At 40.2% G+C, this 20,695-nt stretch overlaps 1 protein-coding gene across 1 annotated transcript in view; it reads right to left on the reverse strand.

Moving 5' to 3' along the window:
- LTBP2 (latent transforming growth factor beta binding protein 2) overlaps window positions 1-20,695 on the reverse strand; it is a 198,074-nt gene that overhangs the window by 97,903 nt on the left and 79,476 nt on the right. Inside the window, exons 4-8 of the mRNA XM_044662078.1 lie at window positions 20,279-20,466; window positions 10,419-10,589; window positions 7,782-7,985; window positions 7,038-7,321; window positions 5,452-5,554 (exon numbers count right to left, since the gene is read on the reverse strand). Of these exons, the coding sequence (XP_044518013.1) occupies window positions 5,452-5,554; window positions 7,038-7,321; window positions 7,782-7,985; window positions 10,419-10,589; window positions 20,279-20,466 (950 nt within the window). The remainder of the gene's footprint in view (window positions 1-5,451; window positions 5,555-7,037; window positions 7,322-7,781; window positions 7,986-10,418; window positions 10,590-20,278; window positions 20,467-20,695) is intronic.

The raw sequence follows: 20,695 nt of genomic DNA on the forward strand, positions 1-20,695 counted from the left end.
GGGGGGGAGCAGGTTTCCCCCATAGCTCCTAAGGCAGAATTACAAATTTGGGCAAGGGTGATCTAATTATCCATAGCCATGGCCATAATGTTAGAGCTTTCTGGGAACAAGAAGACATCCTCTTCTCTCTTTCCCCTGAATCCCAGTGCCTCTACCCCGTCAGTCAGCACACCAGACAGCACAGCCTGCTTACCTGAGAGCCTCATTTCTTCTCTCATTGTTTTTCAGTTCTCAAGGTCTACCCACCATGACAGCTTCTGAGCACTCAAACAAGAAGGACACACTTCAACAATGATTATCAGCCAATGGCTCCTGAATTTCCATTTGAATGGAACTAATACTCCCATCCCTGTGCTGAAGTCTTGCAGACTTAGCCCAGACCTGGCCAGGGCTCCTCTTCCATGTTGACTAAGCTGTAGAGTTCTCTGCTCCTTCCACTCCCAGTACTATGTCCAATGCCTAAACCCACCCCTTAAACAACTCACCATGGCTACCCCAAAGAGGCCCCAGAAGAGTGACTTCCTGGGAATCTGATAGAAGTGGTGACAGTTCAGGAAAAATGAACTTACTAGCTCTGTGGTCTTAGCCTTCGTTTCCTCAACTGTAAAATGAGAATAATAATACTCCATCTCTTCTAAGTTATTAAAAGTTGAGACAGTTTATACTATTTAAAGTGTTTCACAAAGGATCTACTTGTACAAAAATAGTTACAGCTGCTCTTTTTGTGGTGGCAAACAATTGGAAACTGAAGGGATCTCCCTCGATTGGGGAATAGCTGAACAAATTGTGGTGTTGATGGTGATGGAATACTATTGTGCTGTGAAGAATGATAAACAAAAGGACTTCAAAAGGAGCTTAAAAGATGTACATGAACTGAGGCAGAGTGAAATAAGCAGAACCAGGAAAACACTGTATATAGTGAGAGCAATATTGTAGAACCATCAGTTGTGAAAGACTTAGCTACTCTCAGCAATACCATTGTATCCAGGACTATTTTGAAGGACTTATGACAAAGAAGGCTATCCACCTCCAGTGAAAGAACGGTTGGAGTTGGAATACAGAAAAAAGCACACAATTTTTCACTTTGGGGGGCGTGGGGGAGTTTGGTGGGGTTTATGTAATTATTCACTTATAAAAATGAACAATATGGAACTACGTTTTGCATGATAACACATGTATAATCCAGATTGAATCCCCTGCCAGCACTGGGACGGGGAAGGGACAGAAGGCAGGGAGATAAGTTTGATCACATAACTTAAGAAAACTTATGTGGAAATTTGTTATTACATGCAATTGGTAAAAAAAAGTATTTTTAATTAAAAAAATAATAAAATGTTTCACAGACCAAAGTTCTATTATAAATACCATCATTATTATTAACCATCTAGGCTGATCCAGCCAGGATTGATTGGTTTTCTGGAGAGGGCATTGACTGTCCTCTTGCCTCTGTCTTACCAGTAAGGATAAGATGCACATTTCAAGAATGATTTAGTTTTGGGCAGCTAGGTAGCACAATGGCTAGAGTACCAGGTCCAGAATTAAGAAGACCCGAGTTCAAATCTAGTCTCAAGAGACTGCCTAGCTGTGTGATCCCGGGCAAATAATTTAACCTCAGCTGTCTTGCCCTTACCACTCTTCTGTCTGAGAACTGATACTAAGATAGAAGGTAAAGGTTTTAAAAAAAAGAATGGCTCAGTTTCAGTGGGAAGTGGCTAATTCCAAAGCAGTCTCGCTCCATATCTAAAATGTAAGGACAATAATGGGAATAAGAGCAGCTAGGCCATGTGGTAGATAGAGTGCTGGGTTCAAATCTGACTTCAGACATTTACTAGCTACGGGATACTAGTCAAGTCACTCAATCCTGTTCATCTCAGTTTCCTCCTCTGTAAAATGAGCTGGAGAAGGAAATGGCAAATGACTGCAGTATCTTTGCCAAGAAAACCCCAAATTGGGTCACAGAGACAGACTTGACTAAAAAAATGAATGAGCTGACCTACCTATGCAGAATCAGAGCAATTTATACAATGATTGCTATAATGTAAAGGAAAACAGCATTAAAGGACTTCAGAGCTCTGACCAAAGATCAACCATGAATCCAGAGAAATGATAAAGTGGTAACCTATGGATATAGAATGAGGCTGTTACTTCATGTTTAACTGTGCTACTTTCTTATAAGAGAGGATTGGGCATAGGGGCAAGGGGAGGAGACATTAAAGAATGACAAAAATATTTTAAAAGAACACTGAACAAAAAATTTTAATTAAATTTAAAATATTTTTGAAGTTTAAAATATATATTTTTTTAAAATTAGGAGTTCAGCTATGGAATAGAAGAAAAAAAGCCATAAATGCTACTTGTATGATCTCAAACCAGAGACAATCCTTTCCTTTCTGTGCCTCTGCTGCTCCTGGCCTCACTTCTCCCATTCCTATGCACCAACCCAGAGAAAATATGAGTCTGGATAAGATACTGTGGGTATTAAATACTTGGAGAGAAGACAGGGTTTCAGATGCAAAGCAGGACAATCACACTTTGCTTTTATCCAGACCTCTGGCCCCTAGACAAGACCTACTTGGCCCTGGGGAAGCAAAGCCTTCTGGAAGATGCAATAGGCTCCCTATATGGCCAGAGGTGTCAGGCCTCACTGGATGGATGGGTGTGAGGGAGAAGCACCGAGTTCAATGAGCTCACAGCATCATTATTCATACACAAAAACATTTTCAAAGACTCACTTTCTAGTTTTGTGACCCTGGGTAAGTCACTTAACCCTAATTGTCTAGCTCTTACCATTCCTTTGCCTTGGAATCAGTTCTTAGTATTGATTCTAAGATAGAAGGCAAAGGTTTAGGAAAGAAAGAAAGAAAGAAAGAAAGAAAGAAAGAAAGAAAGAAAGAAAGAAAGAAAGAAAGAAAGAAAGAAAGAAAGAAAGAAAGAAAGAAAGAAAGAAAGAAAGAAAGAAAGAAAGAAAGGAAGGAAGGAAGGAAGGAAGGAAAGAAGGAAGGAAGGAAGGAAGGAAGGAAGAAATGAAGGAAGAAATGAAGGAAGGAAGGAAGGAAGGAAGAAATGAAGGAAGAAATGAAGGAAGAAATGAAGGAAGAAAGAAAGAAAGACATTAGTCTAGGGGCAGCCAGAGAGCACAGGGAGAGAGTAGAGTACCAGGCCTGGAGCCAGGAGGACCTAAATTCAATTCTGACCAGAACTATTTCCTAGTTGTGTGACCCTGGACAAGTCACTTAACCCTGATTCCCTATCCCTTACTCCTTTTCTCTCTTAGAACTAATACTAAGACAGAAGGTAAGGGTTTTTAAAAAAAGACAGAAAATGGGGAGGGGAAAGAAACAAGCATTTATTAAACACCTTCTGTGTGCCAGGAAGCAGATAAGCAACTCAGTGGATAGAGTGCTGGGCCTGGAGTTGGGAAGATCCCAGTTCAAATGCAAAGAAATAAATGCCTTTATCCCCTGAAGAAGAAAATAAGAAACCACTCCAGTATCTTTGCCAAGAAAATCCCATGGTCAATATAGGTATGCTATGGGGTTGGGAAGAGTCAGACATGCTTGAACAACAACAGATGTTGTTCTATCCTCACCCCAATTTTGTGAAGTGGGTGCTGTTAGTATTTCCACTTCAGAGTGATAGAAACTGAGGCAAACAGAGGTCAAGTGATTTACTCAGGGTCATACAGCTAATAAATGTCTAAGACCAGATTTGAACTCAGATCTTCTGAGCTCAGGAAGGCTCACAGGTTATGTGTTGACAAGGAAGACTATCAAGAAATGACTATGATGTAAAAACCAAAGACATCAGTAAATTTTTTAAAAGGCATTTTGCTAGCTTGCTGCCTGGGTTAAGAAGAAGCAAGTGTCTCTCTCTAAGCCAAGAATGGAGAAAATTGAGATAAATGCCATGGGGAGGATAGAAAGAGTGATGTCCATGCTAAGGATCTCGAGCTGAAAAATCAGTATCAATAGAAAGAATTGCCTTGGGGAAGTACAAGTGACAAGACCACCCCAACCCTGACCCAAAAATATTAGAACCAGCTCTTGAACTAAGTATCTAACATTCCCTGGTCCAACTTTCTAGCACTTGTGAAGGTCTCTGACCACTGACTATCACTACTTTTTTAAAAAATTATTTTTATTGTCATGTAAAACACACTTCCATATTGGTCATTGTTATAAGAGCAAACTTATACATAACCAAAACCCCAAAATAAAACAATAAATACGCTGATGTGAAAGATGATTCCACCAGTTCTTTCTCTGGAGGTGGATAGCATTCCCCATCATAAGTCTTTCAGGATTGTCCCAGATCATTGCATTGCTGAGATTAGCCAAGTTTTCATAGTTGATGATCATACAATATTACTGTTACTGTATACAATGTTCTCCCGGTTCTGCTTATGTCACTATTTCAGTTCATGAAGATCTTTCCAGCTTTTCCTGAAATCTTCTAGCTTATCATTTCTTACAGCACAATAGTATTCCATCACCAACATGTACCACAATTTGTTCAGCCATTCCCCAATTGATGGACATTCCTTAATTTCCAATTCTTTGCCACCACAAAAAGAGCTGCTATAAATATTTTTGTACAAGTAGGTCCTTTCCCCTTTTTTATTATCTCTTTGGGGATACAGACCCAGTAGTGATATTACCAGATCAATGGGTATACACAGTTTTACAGAACTATGTCTATGGGCATAATTCCAAATTGCCCTCCATAATGGTTGGATCAATTCACAACTTCACCAACAGTGTCCCAATTTTGCCACATCACTTCTAATATTTACGACTTTCCTTTATTGCCATATTGGCCAGTCTGATAGGTGTGAGGCAGTGCTTTAGCATCATTTTAATCTGCATTTCTCTAACCAAGAGTGATTTAGAACATTTTTTCATATGATTATTGATGACTTTGAGTTCTTCATCTAAAAAGTGCTTGTTCATATCCTTTGACCATTTGTCAATAAGGAATGGCTTATATTCTAAATTTGACTTAGTTCTCTATAAAATTAGAATGAGAAATTAGACCTTTATCAGAGAAATTTGTTATAAAAACTTTCTCCCAGTTTGTTATTTCCCTTCTAATCTTGGCCACATTGGTTTTGTTTGTTCAAAAGCTTTTTAATTTAATGTAATCAAAATTATTTTTTACATTTTACATCTTATAATATTGTCACTTTAAAAAATGGTTTCTAACCCCTCTTTGAAAATTTATTTTTTAGTTCTTGTACAAATGTACTTCTTATTTGCATTCTGCTCTGAAAATATATGCATAATTTTTCCCTTAAAAAAAAAGTTGGTTTCTATTTCTAGGCTCAGATGTTCTGCCTAGAGGCAAGTGAACCAGAAATACAGAGATGGACTTATTTCTAAGAGCCATAAGCCAAGCCCAGGGGAAACATGCATCAGAACACTCCACTCCTCTTCTCAATCCCTTGACACTTACCTGGCCTAGGAGGGCATGGGGTACATGTATTCAGGCCCCAGAAGGCCCCCACACTCCCACAGCAGTCCTCTTGCCTGGTCAGCTCCCGTAAGGGGTTGGCACACTAGAAAGGGAAAACAGTAGATGCTCAGCAACCTGCTTCCTTCTTCCTTGGTATCATCCATGTGGTAGAGCTCAGCTCTTAGGGGTTGAGTGGGTAAATTTGGACATATAAGATTATTCCCTAACTCCGGCAGAGGCTTCTCAGAAGGAAGAAACAAAAGAAAGGGGTCTTGTAGAATGAGGAGAAAATGAAATCCAGTGGCTAGCCTCCAGCAGATGCTGGAATTCCCTCTCTTCTCATCTCTGTCTCCTGGCTTCCTTTAAGTCCTGGGTAAAATCTGACCATTTACAGGAAGCTTTCCCCAATCACCTTTAATTTTAGTGTTGTCTAACCTCTGTTGGTTATCTCTAATTTATCCTGTATATATCTTCTTTATACATAATTGTTTGTATATTGTTTCCCCCATGAGATTGTGTGAATTCCTTCAGATCAAGGATTAGAAGCTGACATTTTTTAAAAGTTCCAGGCGGCTCAGTAGATAGAATACCAGGTCTGGAGAAGGGAGATCCTGGGTTCAAATCTGGCCTCAGATACTTCCCAGCTGTGTAACCCTGGGCAAGTCACTTGACCCCAATTAACTAGCCCTTAAAAGCTCTTCTGATCAGAACTGATACTTAGTATGGATTCCAAGACAGAAGATTAGGATTTAAAAAACAATAGATGTTAACTGACTAGGTCTAGAACTGAAAGGGACCACAAAGGCTATGTAGCCCAAGACTGTATTCCTTTTATTAGACCATTCTCTTTTTCTTCAGGCTAAAATCAATCAGGAAAAGCTGGCCAGGGGAGGTAGGTATAGAAACAGAGATATAAGAAAGCAAACAATTTCCCAGACAGAAAAACATTTCTGTTGATGACTCCGCTTCCCCACACCATCCTCCAAGTACCCTCCTCCAAGGAAGGGAGTAGGGAATGAGATAATGAGCAGTAATGACCTTAGAGATTACACCACCCAGCTAAACTCCAGGCTACTCTCATTTTTGTTACTGTTGTTCAGTGATCTCAGTCATGTCTGACTCTTTGTGACCTCAAGCAAATTGTCTCAAGCAATTTTCCATCCTTAGTTTTACCACCTGGGAAAATGGTCCTAACGCTCCCACTCCAACCCCTCGTGCCATATGTAAGATCTGTTCCAAAAATCCAATTTGTGCTCAAGACAGCTTCTCTGCTCTTTATCCATGAAGCTCATGTTGTAAGACTTAACTTCTTAATATTATTCTTGTACATGGAAAGAGTGATGGATTTCAAATCAGAAGCTCTAGGTTCGAATAATGTCTCTATCATTTACTGCCTCCATTTCCCCAAGTATAAAATGAGAAAGGTGGATTAGATGACTTCTAAGTTTCTTTTCCTAAATGATAGAACTGGAAGAAGAAGGAAAGAAGGAAGGATGGAAAAGGAAAAGGAAAGACAATTTCATGTCCAAACTCAACAGATACCAAAACAATCCTAGACCAGTGTCTGACAAAGGCTGGGTCCTCACCTGTTCATTCACTGAGTTCTGATAGCACCAGCCGAGTAGCCCCTCAGGATTGGGGAAAGATGGTGGTGGCGGCTGAGGAGGCTCCCTTGTCTGTGAGGTGATGATGTTGCTGTCCCGCTGGTCTTGGCCAGGGCTGGAAGGGAGCCGGGGTGCAGGTCTGGCCTCCACACTGTTCTCCTCAGGGGGCTCAGTCTCCCCTCGAACTCTTGCCACCTGGTGGATCTGAACTGTGGCCTCTGGAGGGTGATGAATGTGCACCTTCACCAGGGAGGGGTTCACAGAGGCTGGAGAAAAGTATCAGGATCACCATCAGGTTAAAAAAAAAAAGTTGCCTCAACATCAGGAATCTGGGACCCATCAGTTAGTCAGTCACTAAAAATCTAATAAATATTTACTATATGCCAGGCACTATGCTAAGTACTAGAGATACAAAAAGAGGCAGTGGGACATTGGATCTTTTTCTAAAATATTGATTTCACCACAACACATCCATTAAAAAAATTTTCACTCTCTCTGTACCAACTACAGTAGTGAAGGCAAGGCAACCACGAAAGCAGGAAGGACCCACTGTTTCAGTTCCCCTTCTCAGCCTGCTGAGGGCTGGTACCCCAGGTTCCTGCCTCAATGCTCCCTCTGGCTCACTTGGTGCCAGCATGGCACAGGGAGGAAGGAGATAGGCCCAAGGAGCTGGGAAGCCACAGAGTTCCAGCCTCATTATTGGCTCCCATTAGAGCCCATGCTCACCCAGTTGGTTGGAGAGGGGCAACATGTAGACGGACTGTCTCAAAGAACCTTCAGCCTGGGCCTGGTGCTGGGACCTCTCTGGCAACTTTCTATCCACCGGAAGAGCTGGCAAATGGCAAAACTTCCCTGTGGAGTTGGCGGGGCACCAGCACTCATCCCTCCCAATGCAGCGGCCTCCATTCAGGCAGGGGATCTGGCAAAAGTCTGTAACGTCAACATTCAAAGTGAGTACCAGTGGAATATCGATGGGAATATCCACATCTCTTCTATTCAGAGAGAAAATATACATTTTCTATTCCTGTCCCAACCCTTTCCTCTATGATTTGAGGTCCAATCAGGAAGCTCAGGCCAAAGCAGTGCTTGGGAAAATGTTCTGAAAGCAAAACGTGTGGGAAGAGGAGGGAAATGGGTGAAATTCAGATGGCCAAAGGACACAATGGCCTTGGAACCCTGGGAAGAGCCTTTGTTCATTTAGTTGTTCTTCTTTGGTCATTCAGTCCTACTGGACTCTTCATGACTGTGTAGACCATAATGTCCATGGAGTTTTCTTGACAAAGAGAGTGGCGTGGTTTGCCATTTCCTTCTCCATTGGGTTAAGGCAAACAGAAGTTAGTGACTTGCCCAGAGTCACATAGCGACTAAGTGTCTGAGACCAGACTTGAATTCAAGAAGATGAATCTTTCTGACTTTAGGCTTGGCACTCTGTTCACTGCACCACCTAACTGTCTCATGCATTTTTACTTATTTATATTATTATTAACAAACTATTATTTTTATAATTTTAAGTATATATAAACTATAAAATATTTATATTAAAATTTAAACTATACTAATAATTATGCTCATTATATGAATAATTATACCCATTGTACTATCATAAAAAATTTGTGTACATTAATTCAGTGGCAGTTTGGTGACACACTGAATTTTTTTTTAAACCCTTAACTTCTGTCTTAGAATCAATACTGTGAGAACATAAATCATGTAACCATGGAAAAATATTCTAAATTAATTAATTACATAAAGATTTCAAATAAAAAATAAATAAAAATATTCCTTTAATTAAAAAAATCAATACTGTGTATTGGTTCCAAGGCAGAAGAGCAATAAGGGCTAGGCGATGGAGGTTAAGTGACTTGCCCAGGGTCATACATCTAGTAAGTGTCTGAGGCCAGATTTGAACCTAGGACCTCCCATCTGTAGACCTGACTCTCAATTCTCTGAGCCATCCAGCTGCTCCCTTAAAAGCAGGAATTTTAAAAGGATGGAGAAAAGATAATAATAGCTAGCATTTTTATAGCTAGGTTGTCCTGGAATCAGGAAGACTTGAGTTCAAATCTGGCATCGAATACTTCATTCACATTCATTCAAACCTTTCATTCAAACATTCAAAGCCACCACACATCTCCTGGCTTATTTCATACAATTTCCTGACACATCCTTAATAATTTAAACCAAAGTAGACTTCATGTTCCTCAAATATACCCTGTACATTATTGCTTCTGTCTCTTACTTTTTATACTCTATATTTATATGATTATAATAGTATAAGGTATATTATATGCTATTAAAAGTATATTTTCTTTTATTTCTTTAAAATCTTTCCTAGCCTTTATTTAGAGTAACTAGATAGTGCAATGAATAGATCACCAGGTCTGAAGTCAGGAAGATCTGAGTTCAAATCTGGCCTCAGACACTTACTGGCTGTATTACCCTGGGTAATTCACTTGACCCTATTTGCCTCAGTTTCCTCATCTGAAAAATGAGCCAGAGAAAGAAATGGCAAACCAATCCAGTATGTTTGCCAAGAGAACTCCAAATGAGGTCATGAAAAGTCAGACATGACTGAAAACACCTAAACAACAACTATTCTTTATACTTGGCCCATAATCTCCTTTTCTCCCCATCTTCCCAGGTTCCACTCCTCACCTCTGCATGGAATTCTACTCATCCTTTAAAGCCTAACACAAATATCACCACTTTCATGAAGCCTTCCATGACTCCACATGTCAAAAACCTTTGTTCCATTGAACCTTACCATGTAAACTCCACAAGGCACTTCATTTCTGGCCTCTCGAGATGCTTATTTGTTATTTTGTACATTGGGAAAGAGTGAAGGTAAAAGAAGGGGACAGCAGAAGATGAGACAGATAGTGTCATGGAAACAATGAACTCAGACAGACTTCAGAAGATAATGGAGAACAGATGGGAATATGGTCCATGGAATCATGGAATCTCAAATCTATGACTAAGTAAATCCAGCTATCAGCCTATGTATGATGTTTTCCCTACTGTCTAATGGAGGAAACTTCATTATATAAACTTACATAATCATATAAATTATAATATTTGCATTATATACCTCATTAATGTAATTATACATTGTATTAATTATTAAATTATGGTTTTATGAATTATATAAACTTCATGAGGATCTTATCCAAACTTTGTATTCCCCTCCAAATGCTTAGTTCAGGACAAAGTTGGAGCTCAATAAATGTTAGTTGAATTAAATGGAAAGGGACGACTTTTCCTTTCCCCTTACTCATTGCATTCTCTTCCCCCTAACTGGAGTATAGCCCCAAGGAGGCCTTTCCAGTGTTGGGTACAGAGGAGAAAGGAGTGGGTGTGACTCACAGATTCGGAAGCCAGATTTGGGGTCATGTCCATGTCCTCCCTGACTGTACAGGGTTGTTGTGTCCCCTCTGGAGCAGTCATTGGTGCATCGTCCATTGGTACAGGTCTGTTTACAGATGGTCGGGGTGAAGACAATCTTGATTTTCTTGATTTTCTCAGTCAGGTTTAGCCCTGTTTTGAGATATTACAGAACCAAAGGATTAGAAAATCCCCATCATGGCTAACTGAGAATTATTTAGCACTTGTGTACATTAATTCAGTGGCAGCTTGGTGACACAGTGGATAAGGGAGCTAGGGCTAGGGTCAGGAAGACTCATCTTCCTGAGTTCAAATCTGGCCTCAGACACTTACTATCTATGGGTCCTGGGCAAGTCACTTAACCATGTTTACCTCAGTTTCCTCATCTGTAAAAATAGGCAGAGAAAGAAATAGCAAACTACTCCAGTATCTTTGTCAAGACAACCCCAAATGAGATTATTTTATTACAAAAATAAATAATATGAAAATAAGTATCAAGTGATAATCATGGAGTCTAACACTGAGTATAACTCAGTGGAATTGCTTGTCAGCTCTGGGATGGTGTAAGAAAGAGGAGAGGGAGAGAACATGAATCATGTCACCGTGGGAAAAATATTTTAAAATTAATTTTAAAAAATTAATAAAGACTAACTAAAATCCTGTTGTAAAAAAAAAAAAAGAAATGCTCAGATACCACCTTATACGTATCACATTGGCTGATATGGCCGAAAAGGAAAATGATAAATGTTGAAGGAAACGTGGGAAAATTGGAATACTAATACACTGTTGGTGGAGCTGTGAACTGATACAACCATTCTGGAGAACAATTTGGAACTATGCCCATAGACCATAAAATTATGCATAGTCTTTAACCCAGCAAAACTACTACTAGGTCTGTATCCCAATGAGATCAAAGAAAAAGAAAAAGGACTTATATGTCCAAAAATATTTATTGCAGCTCTTTTTGTGGTGGCAAAGAACTGGAAACTGAAAATCCATCAATTGGGAAATGACTGAAAAAGTTGTGTATGTTTGGAATGAAATACTATTGTACCATAAGAAAAGATGAACAGGACAATTAAAAAAAAACACCTGGAAAGACTTGCATGAACTGATACATAGTGAAGTGAGAAGAACCTAGAGAATATTGTACACAGTAACAGCAATATTATACAATGATCAACTGTAAATGATTTCGCTCTTCTCAGTAATACAATGAAACAAGACAACTCCAAAGACAACTCATGATGAAAAATGTTATCCACCTCCAGAGAAAGAACTGATGGAGTCTGAAGGCTGACTGATATTTTTCACTTTATTTCTTTCATAAGTTTTTTCTTGTATGTCCAATATATGTCTTCTTTCATAGCATGAGGAATATGAAATATGTATTGAATGACATAACCTGTAGCAGACCATTTACTGTCTCAGAGGAGAGACAGAGGGAGAGATCTGGATTGCAAAATGTTGGAAAACAATTGTCAAAAATTGTTTCTACGTGTGATTGGTGGGGAAAAGAAAACCCAAAATGGGGTCACAAAGGGGTGGACATAATTGAAATGACTGAACAATAACACATTAATTCAAGAGGCAGCTTGGCCGAGTGGATGGAGAGCTGATCTGAATGAATCCAAGACCCAGGACAACCTGGGTTCAAGTCTTGTCTCTGACACAAGGTCACAACCTCTCTGTGACTCCAGGTGAATTTCTAAGGATATATATAATCAAGTGATCTGCTTGCTATGGGGTATTTCTTCCTCAGGAGTTCCCCTTTCCAAAAGAAATCACAGATCCATCTAATACATAATTTCATCTGAGACATTCAACAACCTAGGGAAGTCAGTTCTGCAGGCATTAGTGTCTCCATATAACTCATGAGGAAACTGGGGTTCAGGGAGCTCAAGTGATTTGCCCAGGGTCACCTAAACATCAAATGCAGTATTTGAAACAAGGACTTCCTGACTCAGAGTCTATCAGTTAGCAAGTGCTTATATAGGTGGGAACTATCCTAAGGTACTGCAGATATTAATATAACAACATATTAATATAACAGTTTGATCCCAAGAGCCTTATATCCCAACAGGGAAATAATAATGACATTGCTGTTCATCTTTTGTTTTTGAAGATAATAACTTCAATAACCTCAAAGGGTGATGACTTGACTTGCTCGTGAATTGGAATTAAAGTCATCAGCCTCACTCTTCCAGAAACATCCATGCCCAGTGGCAGGACAAAGGTCAGAATAATTGGTGATAGCCTGGGATGCAATGGATGACCTCGGCATCTTCTAAGTCTGACCAAGTGCTAAGTGCTCCATGATGCCTGCTTGGCTGCCTTCATGGCCATTGATTGCAATAAAGATTTTTTTCCAATTTGTTGCTTCCCTTCTAATTTTGATTACATTGGTTTTGTTTGTTCAAAACCTTTTTAATTTAATGTAATCAAAATGATTTGTTTTACAGTTTGTAATATTTTCTAACTCTTGCTTGGACTTAAAATGTGACCATTGAAATAAATTGTTCTCATCTACCCACTCCACCAGGGGACATCTTCATATGTTAGGAATAAATATCCTCTAACTCACTGCTGGGTCTGTGGCCATGGAGATACCAGGTCCTGGGTTCAAATCTAACCTAGTTGTATGACCCTGGGCAAGTCACTTAAACCCTATTGACTAGTCCTTACTGCTTTTCTGTCTTGGTATCAGTACTTGATATAAATTCTGAGACAGAAGTTTTTTTAATTAAGGTTAAGGTTTTTTAAATTAGAGGTTGTGGGTAAACCAAGGTGCCATCAAGCATTTATTAAGCACCTCCTATATGTAGAATCTCTGGGAGAATCCAAGAGAAACAGAAACCTGGACTTGTTGCCCTTGAGAAACTAACAGTCCAAGTCAGGGATTGGCCACTTCTTCGGAACAGGGTGCCAAATTACTGACCATTGTTCTTTTGGTTCAGAGGCGAAAGCTCTTCTCTTTTCAAAAGGCATATAACCTCTGACAGAGTTTAGTCTGCCAGTCCATCACACCTTAATATGAATGACTCTAATCAAATAAAATTGCTTTCCTCCTGGATGAGATCAACTACCCTGAGTGAACGGAAGTCTTAAGATTGAGTTTTTCTTCTCCATTCCTGCTGCCATCACCCTTGTCCAGGCCCTCATTACCTCATAGGTTGACTATTGCAAGAGTTTGCTAACTGGTCTCCCTGACTCCCATCTCCTCCCCCTCCAATCCATCCTGTCCTTCTGCCAGATTGCTCTTCCTACATCGCCTCTTTGATCATATTACTCCTTGGATTAAACTACTTCGTCAACCAAATAAAATGCTCCACTCCAACTGCCCCAAACTGCCCCAGAAAGAACTGGACACTCTAAAATAAAAAATAAATGCAACAGGGGTAGCTGGGTGGCTCAGTGGATTGAGAGCCAGGCCTAGAGAAGGGAGGTCCTAGGTTCAAATATGACCTCAGATATTTCCTAGCTGGATGACTGTGGGCAAGTCACTTAACTATTGCCTAGACCTAACTACTTTTCTACCTTGAAACTAATATACAGTATGATTCTAAGATGGATGGTAAGGGTTAAAAAAAAGAAAGTAAATGTAGCAAAAGTATAAAGATTAAGCAGGACTGAAGGAAGGGAGATAAGACAATCTCAGCTTACGCCTTAGTGGAAGTGGGAGGTCCACGAGTGTTACACAATGCACATGTTTTCTGTGTAACACAAGTGTTACACAATGCACGTGTTATTCAAGGTATTCATTAGGTGGGCTGACTTTTTTTTCCTCTCTAAAAAAAATTCCATTTGTTTCTTGCTGTGACTCTGAGAGGGGAAAAGTGAGGGATGCTTGGGATAACTATGTCAACATAAGATAGAAAATATCAATAAAACGTTTTAAAACGGCAAACAGCCCAACCCTATGTTTACCTCAGTTTCCTCAACTGTAAAACTGGGGTAATGAGAGTACATACCTTGCAGAGTTGTTGTGAGAGTCAAATGAGGTAAAATATGTAAAAAAAGCATTTCACACAGTCCTTGGAACATAGCAGGTGCTGTATGAATGTGTCTCCCTCTTTCTTAGAGAACAAGTTTTATCTTATCCAGTAGTTCTCAAAGTGGGGACTGGGAACCTCGGAGGGTCCCCGAGATCCTTTCAGGGGCTCCACAAGGTCAACAGTATTCTGAATGATTAGTTTTTTAGTATTTAGCTTAGTTTTGTATTTTTAGAATAATACTAAGATGTCATCATTTTAAATAAAATCAATATTGATAGATATAGCCCAAATTAACTGAATTCAGCTCTTTGAGGGATTCTCAATTTTTAAGAGTCTTAAAGGAGACTGGAAATCAGTAAGTGTGAGAACTACTGATCTAATAGAATGAAAGACAGAATGGACTCATACCTAAGCTCCTTAACTTTCAGGAGAACTTTCCTAGACTTTTTAGAGGATATCAACCAGTCCTTCTCTCTGGGGCATCTCATCTTCCTTGTTCACAAGATTCACTGTGCCAATAATGGGATAGGTAGGAGATGTTTCTTAGGGCAGGCAAATTTCCTTGCTATGTTGATCCTTCTTCCCTATCAAGTTAATGGAGCTTTGGGGAAAGCTAGGTGGTTCAGTGGTTAGAGAGTCAGGCCTGGAGATGGGAGGTCCTGGGTTCAAATGTGACCTCAGACATTTCCTAGCTGAGCGATCCTGGCCAAGTCGCTTAAGCCCCATTACCTAGTTCTTCCTACTCTTCTGCCTTGGAAGAGATAGTTAGAATTGATTCTAAGCCAGAAGGTAAGGGTTTAAAAAAAAAAAAAAAGGATAATGGAGCCTGTGGACTTCTATGTTGGTACAAATGAATTCGGGCATCTCTCCTGCCCAGCCTTCTCTCACTGGGCCTTGAATTTCTTTCCTTTCTCACTCATGATCTCTCTTTCCATCTCTCTCCACGAGTTCCAAATTTCTTTCTCTCTCTTGTCAAGGCCCCAATCTCCATCACTCTCCTTTCTTTCTCACTGAGGCAGTAAGTCTCTTGCCTCCTACTATTTCTGAGGCGCTGACTCTCATGCCTCAGACCACATGGCTCGGCTACCCAACAGTCGCTTAATAAATATTTGTTGACTGATTGACGGCTTCAAGGCTCTGATTCTTTTGCCTCAGACCACATGGCCCCACTTCAAGGCTCCAGCTCTCTAGCCTTGGATCATATGGCCCAACTTCAAAGTTCCATCTTTCTTCAAGGTCCCATTGGGGTCCACCCTCTTGGTGCACTAAGCTCCTCATGTCTTTTTTTTTTTCCCTTAAAGCTTTACTTTCTGACACTAAATATCAGGTCCCAAGGAGAAGCATGGTAAGAGCCAGGCAACTGGAATTAAGCGACTTGCCTAGAAACACACAGTTAGGAAGTGTCTGAGGCCAAATTTGAATCCAGAACCTTGACTCTCCAGACCTGGCTCTCTATCCACAGAGCCACCTAGTTTAACTCCTCATGTAAGTCTTAGGGATGGATGACTCCTGTGTAGGTATGAGTATAGCTTGGCATCCCTCTCCTTTTCCTGGAGACCCACACGGTCCCACCTATCCTGAAGCAGTCTCCTATGCAGGCAGGGGAACTAAATTACTAATATACCCACTATAATCTTCCCCCTGGTTTAAACAATCATTGTCCTTGAAGACTTGTCTTCCCCTGAACACAGTGGCCAGCAATCACAAACTCTGCTGACTTGGCATTTTGAGGAGCGCCTGGGTTTTGGCAACCATCGTAACTTTCCGCTGAAAATTAATCTTTCCTGCTGCTGCCCTTGGCATAGCTGCAGTGAGTGCAGTAAGGAAAACAGGGCAGCAGGGCTTTGTGGGTGTCAAGAGGACTTTTATAGTCACTAGTCCCGGGGAGTGCAATAACCTCCCATTATGGGGCTGCCTACGGCTAAGCCCCCAAAGCACTGAGAAAAACACTTTTCACTAAAATTCCCAAGAGGATGTCTTCCTTACACATTTCCTTTGCTACTGTGTTTATGGTACAGAAGTAGAGGAACTCTTTTTGCAATTCAGTTTTTCATTTTTCATTTCATTTCATTTCAATTGAATTTTTTCAATTCAAACAATAATGTCAAAGGAGGGAGGGGGAAAAAAGATAGGATCTCAGTGTGGCCCAGCACCCAACACGAAGAGTTCCATGATTCTAGGAGTTCTGGTGGTGTGGTTCAATAGTTTCTGTTGTGTCCAACTCTTCATGATCCCATTTGGGGATTTCTTGGCAAAGATACAGGAGTGGTTTGCTATTTCTTTCTCCCAGATCATTTTACAGAAGAGAAAACTGAGGCAAACAGGTCATTAAGCTAGTAAGTGTCTGAGGTGAGACTTGAACTCAGAAAAATGAATCTTCCTAACTCCAGGCCCAGCATTCTATTCACTGTGCCACCATTTATAGGGGTCTCACCCCATAAGGTTTTTAAATTTTTTTATTTTTTTCCAAATGACACGTTGATAAAACTTTTTAACATTTTTCGATCCATGTTTCCTTCTTCTTTCCCATCCGCCCCCTTGCCAAGAAGGCAGATAATATGATATAGGTTGTACAAGTGTTATAATACAATACATATTTCCATGTTCATTGTGTTGTGAAATAAGAGACACATTGCTTACCCTAGAGAAAAATTCATGGAGGAAATAAAGTAAAGAATCTTAGCCACATATTTTGGCACAGTAGATAGAGTTGGACTTGCAATTAGAATTGAAATCCTGTCTCAAACACTTTACTAGTTGTATAGATCCTGAATTGTTGTTTAATCACTCTCAGCCTTAGTTTCCTCATCTCTAAAATGGGGGAAATAATAGCATCTACCTCTCAAGGTTACTGAAGAATAAAATGAGTTGATATTTTTAAAGTGCTTTTAAAATTTTAAAAAGCTACGTAAGGGGGCAGCTGGGTAGCTCAGTGGATTGAGAGTCAGACCTAGAGACCAGAGGTCTTAGGATCAAATCCGGCCTCCCACACTTCCCAGCTGTGTGACCCTGAGCAAGTCACTTGATCCCCATTGCCCACCCTTACCACTCTTCCACCTAGGAGTCAATACACAGAATTTAAGGGTTTAAAAAAAAGCTATGTAAAAAATGAATAATATGGAAATAGAATTTGAGTGATAATACATGTATAAGCCAGTACAATTGCTTGTCAGCTCCAGGAGAGGGAAGGGAAGAGGGGAGAGAGACAACAAGAATCATGGAACTATTGGGAAAACATTTAAAATAGAAAGAAGAAAAAAGCCAAGTAAATACCAGCTACAATGATGATGATGACAATGGTTGTTGTCCTTTGTCCTTGAAGAGGACCAAAATAACATTACTAGGTGATGACTTTTGACTTACACATAAATTGGATTTAAGTGAGGCAGATTTGCACCAAGTCTTCAGCCTCATTCTCTCTTTCAGAGTCATCCAATTCCAGTGGCAAGACAGAAGTCAAGATGAGAGGGCACGTAGGTGGGCCAGTGCTTAGAAAGCCAGGCTGCTCTTCTTCCTTAGAACTTCCTTAGAAAATCCAGTATTGATTCTAAGACGAAGGTAAGGGCCACACCTATGCTGAGCTGGTCAAATTTGAAGGCACAGAGAGTACCCCAAAATTTCAGTCCTGAAGAACTTGTGTCACAAGGTCAGTGAGATCTATGTCGCCATCTTGCTCACAATGGCAAGTCAAGTATCATTCTCTGTCAGGTCTCTTCCAAAGGGCTCCAGGGAATAAATGCCTGAGGTAGTTAAATCTGCAGGAATCCCCAGAAGGGGATAATGTCAGGCAGCTGAGAAGTTTCATTCAAGATCACGCCCCACAATTTTTCCCTTGCTAAGTGGACCCTTTGGTGTACACTCCAAAGCACATGTATGCATTGGGCCAGCTTTAGCAGCTGATGGGTCAATAATAGCCTTGGAATCTGGAAGTCCTAGGATTGACTCCTGCTGGACACATTTCCTAGCTGGGGCCCTGGACACATTTGGGTCTTGATTTCCTCAAATGGAAAATGAGGGGAGATGACATAGAAATAACTATGTACAAACAAGAGTTATACAGGATACATTGGCGATAGTTTAGGGGGAAGGCACTAGAATTAAGAAGACTAAACAAATTGGGGTATGTGATTATGATGGAATATTACTGCACCACAAAAATGATAAATGGGCTATTTTTTTAAACTTTGAAAGAACTACATGAGATAAGGAAGAGCGGATAGAGTAGAACCAAAAGAACATCATACACAGCTATAGATTTAATATTTGAAGATTAACTTGTAAATGCTACCTCAAGAGAATGAACTGAAAAATGGAAACACAAAAAACAGAATTTATATGTGCATATTTGTCTCCCAAATGATGTCTTCTATGACTTGAGGAGGGAGGGGCTGAGACACTTGTATATAAATTCAATTGGTTAAAATAAAATAAAGCTAGAGAAAGACTGGGAAAGGCTTCTTGAAGAAGGCAGGAATTTGGGGGAAATTGACCTTAAGGATTGACCACTATATGTGGTGTGCCATTTCCTTCTCCAGTTCATTTTATAGATGAGGAAACTGTGGCACACAAGATTAAGTTACTTGCCCAGGGTCACCCAGCTAGTCTTAGGCTAGATTTGAACTCAGGAAGATGAGTCTTCCTGTTTCCAGGCTGGGCACTCTCCTCACTTTTCCACTTAGTTGCTTAAAGCACTATGTAAATGCTGGAAATGACTAATTATTATAACTCTGGGGTATGAGAAGCATCTGTTTATCACTGATCAGACAAAGGCTAAGACAGAATCACTGGAGAGTCAGCAGAGTTATAAGTTAACTGGTCAATGGAATCTTGGGTTGCTAATGACCAAGGAGTCTAGACAAAAATCAAGGAATTGAAAGTTCTGCAAGATCATAAGCTGGGAATTCATGGAAATAAACAAGTATGTCTCAGGAATCAGAATCTAGAAAAAGTTTTTTGGTTTGGTGTTTTTTTTTTTTAAGTCATCTAGATTAAGACAAAGGGCACCATCTTGGTTTGGACTCTGAGCTATGGGTAGTTGGTCTTCTAACGTCTTTTATGCTTTTCAGTGAATCCAAGCATCCATGGACTTGTAGGTACCAAATGAAGTAACTACAGTAATTGCCAACCAGAGAGTTGATAAACTATGCCAATAACAAATTGACACATAAGTTTTCCAAAGTTATATGAGTCATATTGTCTCCCTTCCCTCTTCCCTCCCCCTTCCCGGATCTGACAAGCAATTCCACTGGGTTTTATATATAGAGAGCTGACAAACTCTAGCCATACACATACAATAAGGGTTGGAAATAAAACTATGGCGGTCTCCATATAGGACACCTCTCTCCAGAACAAGTTGTATATCTCCCTTTTCTTGATCTACTTCCTCCCTGATCCTCTCCTGTTTCCTCCTCCATTTATCCCCATCTAAAAGCAGCTTCAGCTCCCAAATGCTGGTTATAGTATCTGATGAGATGACAAAGTCAGCAAATGAGTCAGTAGAAGGACAGGAAGAAGGAAGAGGCAAAAGGTAGCTTGTTATCACCTCTTTTTTCTGAGACTTGTTCTCTTTGATACTGAAATTCTTGGACGATATGGACCAATGGTGTCTTATCTGTTGTTGCCTGCCCCACCCTGGGTTTATGTATGTATATTTTATATATATATATGTGTGTGTGTGTGTGTTCATATATATGTATATATACACAATATATATTATATATAAACATATACACATATGTATATATACTATATATATTCATATATATAGTATATATGTGAAAGAAGAGGCAATCATAGTCCTTATATAACTTGGGTTATCTCAGAAAGGACAAAGACAGGGATTCTTACCCCAGTGGGGTGAGGCATGCTCCGGATGGGATGTCCGCTGTGCTGAGTCACTCTGTTCATGGCCATTTCCTCCAGTCAGAGCATTGGAGGTCAGCTGACCAGTGACCACTGCTGGGTACCTCCGGATAGTTGGCGATGACCTCAGCTGCTGCTGGGGAGTGATGGGATGGTTGATCTGGTTTATATTCCTGCAGAAACAGACAGCATAGATGTTTACATATCAGACTGCTTCCTTATATACTTCCCTAGCTTGACAGAGTGACACAAAGCAGTGTCCTTCCCACTTACCCCGACCATGGTCAACTTTAATGGATGAGGTATGAGGTATAATGGTAGGTCCAGCTTTGAACAGATCAAGCCCAACTGGTAGGATCCTTGCCCTCTAGGAATTTCCTGATGGTGAAGGAAATGGTGAAG

Source organism: Gracilinanus agilis, chromosome 2 (assembly GCF_016433145.1).
Source record: "Gracilinanus agilis isolate LMUSP501 chromosome 2, AgileGrace, whole genome shotgun sequence".
NCBI lineage: Eukaryota > Metazoa > Chordata > Mammalia > Didelphimorphia > Didelphidae > Gracilinanus > Gracilinanus agilis.